The sequence below is a fragment of the Nematolebias whitei genome, chromosome 15 (genome assembly GCF_014905685.2).
Source record: "Nematolebias whitei isolate Nwh7 chromosome 15, NemWhi1, whole genome shotgun sequence".
NCBI lineage: Eukaryota > Metazoa > Chordata > Actinopteri > Cyprinodontiformes > Rivulidae > Nematolebias > Nematolebias whitei.
Genome location: NC_056512.1, coordinates 2,831,158 through 2,834,486, shown reverse-complemented (window position 1 = coordinate 2,834,486; position 3,329 = coordinate 2,831,158). Strand labels below are relative to the sequence as shown.

Here is a 3,329-nt window from a genome sequence, read left to right as displayed (position 1 = left end):
AGTCAGTGGACAGGAGACACAGTCAGTGGACAGGACATACAGTCAGTGGACAGGAGACAACAAATTTTCTCTTCCCGACATAAACATCATTAACACGGTTCTTTAAGCAAACTGTATGAGCTCCAGGTCCTCCTCACCGTGTTCTGGGAGAACATCCAGAACAGTTGGGAACATTAAAGTTATAATGACAGAACACAAACGCACCCTCTGCAGGGGGATAATGTCTCCGTCCCTCAATTTGTCTTCAGTCACAGGATCCACCATATCCTTCTTGATCAACTTCTCCACACATTCCTGAGTCACCACAGCCCCCCTGAAACAGGTCACAGTTAGTCCCTCAGTCCGCTACCTCTCCAAAAAAAGCTTCACATGATAAAACAAAGGGCCGGACTCACGAAGGCTTCAGGACCGCACTGGGAACACTGTTGCCTAAAGCGTCCCTGGTCACTGCACACACATACCGCTCCTGAGGACAGAAGACTGAATTAAACCACACAGAGACATGCACGAACACGCACACATGCACACACACGCATGCACGCACAGCAGGCTTTGTTAACTGGTTAATTTGTCCATCCATTATGTTCTGATTGTTTAGGAGTCAGCGGGGGCAGCATCTTGAGCAGGGAGGTCCTCTCCACAGCCTCTTCCAGCTCTTCTGGGAGGACTCCAAGGTGTTCCCAGGACAACCGAGAGACAGGCTCTCCACCGTGTCCTGGGTCTTCCCCGGGGTCTCCTCTCACTTGGACATGCCCAGTGGAAGAGTCCAGAGGTCAACTTTACCAGACTTCACCACCTGGGGATGGCTCAGTGGTTAGAGCAGTCGTCCTCCAATGCAAGAGTTGTGGGTTCTAGGGGTTGAACGACTACATCATTTTTAAACTCGACATTAACATAATAAAATTCAAGTAGAACTCGAGTACTTGATGACATCATAGGATATCAAGATGCAACAATAAACAAATAAATAAAACTGCAAAAAAAGGTCATTATTTACAAAAAAAGACCAACAAAACATTGGGAGAGTATATTATGCTCCTACCATTTATCATACTTCGTCACAGGAAAAACTAAACTATCAGTTTTTATTATTAAGCAGCAAAATTGAAAGAAACGTGCGGCACGTCAAAAACGAAACTAAAAACAGCTGGGTGGTCGACCACCATGCACCGCCCGCAGTGTTGCGCATTAGTTTTAGAGATTAATATATTTATAGGTTAAAAAAAAGGTTTAGAGATTAATATATTTTGCTTTTTGTTTGTGAAACAAGGTCAGAGGAAGGTGGTTCTGGTTCGGTGATTGGACCCGGTGTTGCACCATATTCTGTGACCTGCAACAGTGCATGCAACACCGCCCCCTATGGTCACAATATACTGTGGTCACAGAATATGGTATAACACCGGTTCGCAATGAGCTCCAAACAGTCAGGAAGTTGATTCATGTCCTGTTTCCTTACAGTAGCTGAACAGGAAGATTCATCTTTAGTGAAATATTTCCAGACTGTTGATGCATTTCTACCTGTTTGTCAAGACTGGGCCTTCTCCGCTCCATCTGTCTGCTGGGAGGAATCCATTTTGTAACCCGTGCCTGGTGCGGATCACGTGACACGTGATGCAATGACATAATGGCGACGTAATAACGTCACTACAAATACTCAATGTGAAATTTAAAAGCTCGATAGATGTCCTAGGAATCGATGTGTAGATTACTCGAGTAGTCTGTTAAAACTCTAGTGGGTTCTAATCCACCAGCAGTCACATGCTGAAGTGTCCCTGGGCAAGACACTGAACCCCTCATAGCCTCTGATGTGTGTCCCACCAGTGTATGAATGTGATCTAAAGCACTGATTAGTTTCTTTAGAATGATTTGTTCAATTATCTTTGTAGAGATCTAGTATAGAGCTGTATGAATGGGTAAATGAGGCACAGATTGTAGAGTAAAGATCTTTGAGTGTCTTGATAACATAGAAAGATGCTGTATAAGTACAGTCCAGTTACCATTTACCTCAACTAGCTCCTCTGGATGTGAAGAAGCAACTACTCTACTCAAGCTCTACTCTGAGTCTCTCCTGATAACTGAACTTCTCACCCTATCTCTAAGGAAGAGTCCAGCTACCCTGCAGAGAAAATTCATTCAGACTGCCTAGATATGGTAAATGGACAGAACTTGTATAGTTCTTTTTTATCTTATCAAGACATTCAAAGCACTTTACACTACAATCTGTGCCTCGTTCATTCATACAGCTCTCTACCAGATCTCTACAAAGATAATTTAACAAATCATTCTAAAGAGACTAATCAGAGCTTTAGATCACATTCATACACTGATGGGACACACATCAGAGACTATGAGGGGTTCAGTGTCTTGCCCAGGGACACTTCAGCATGTGACTGCTGGTGGATTCGAACCCCCCAACGCTCACATTGGAGGACGACTGCTCTAACCACTCAGCCACAGCCGCCCCATAAATCACAAGCTATAAAGACAACAGAGAATATAAACATGCCAACAATTAAGTTTAAATAGGTCAGGTGCAGACATGTGTGAAATTCATTCAACCTTTATTTCTACAGGTAAATCCCATTGAGCCTCGAGGACTCATTTACAAGAGAGACCTGATTTAACAAACAATGATGACAACAATGGACAACAGCGACAACAATAGACAGTTATAAAAAGTCATACAATTTATTATTATTATTTTTTTTAAACAAATAGGATGGCTAAAAAAAAAAGAAAAGTAACAAAAAAACAGCTAGATTCTAAGGCAAATGTAAAAAACTAAAAACAGGAGGATTAATTTTATTGTCCTATATGCAGAAAGGGGGAGGAGTTGAAAAGTTTGATAGCCACAGGGAGGAAGGACTTCCTGTGTTGTTCTGTGGAGCACCTCGGTGGTCTCAGTCTACGACCCTATTTACACGGACACGATGGAGGGAAACGTAGGTTTTTTCGTATGTTAATTAGAGGAAAAGATTTGCGTTGACACGGTCTGATTTTGGGTTTACACGCATCCTGAGGATTCCTCCCGCCCTCCCGAATCCACTGTAGTTACCATGCCGGGTCATTAGATGGCGCTGTGAATTTTGTACCTTCACCTAATGCGCATGCTGCTGCCTCGGCCCGTTGTTTTCCTCTGAGCTAACCAGCTAACAACAACGTAACGTAACAAGTTAAAGATGGATTGTGGATAAGAGTCGACAGATTTGATGCCAAGCAGGACCACTTCATCTAACAGCTCCACACCGGTCACTGAGTGGACCAGAACCGAGTCGATGTCGGACTTTACTCCGTGATAATCAGTAGCTGTTTTACAGCAGGTTAATCAT

General features: G+C 43.3%; 1 protein-coding gene across 1 annotated transcript in view; it reads right to left on the bottom strand.

The window, feature by feature from the left end:
- The window catches only part of LOC119422007 (nitric oxide synthase interacting protein), a gene marked incomplete in the record, with an annotated part of 45,588 nt that overhangs the window by 16,987 nt on the left and 25,272 nt on the right, over positions 1-3,329 (bottom strand). The window contains 2 exon segments of the mRNA XM_037689352.1: positions 205-313; positions 396-466. Coding sequence (XP_037545280.1) covers positions 205-313; positions 396-466 — 180 coding nt within the window.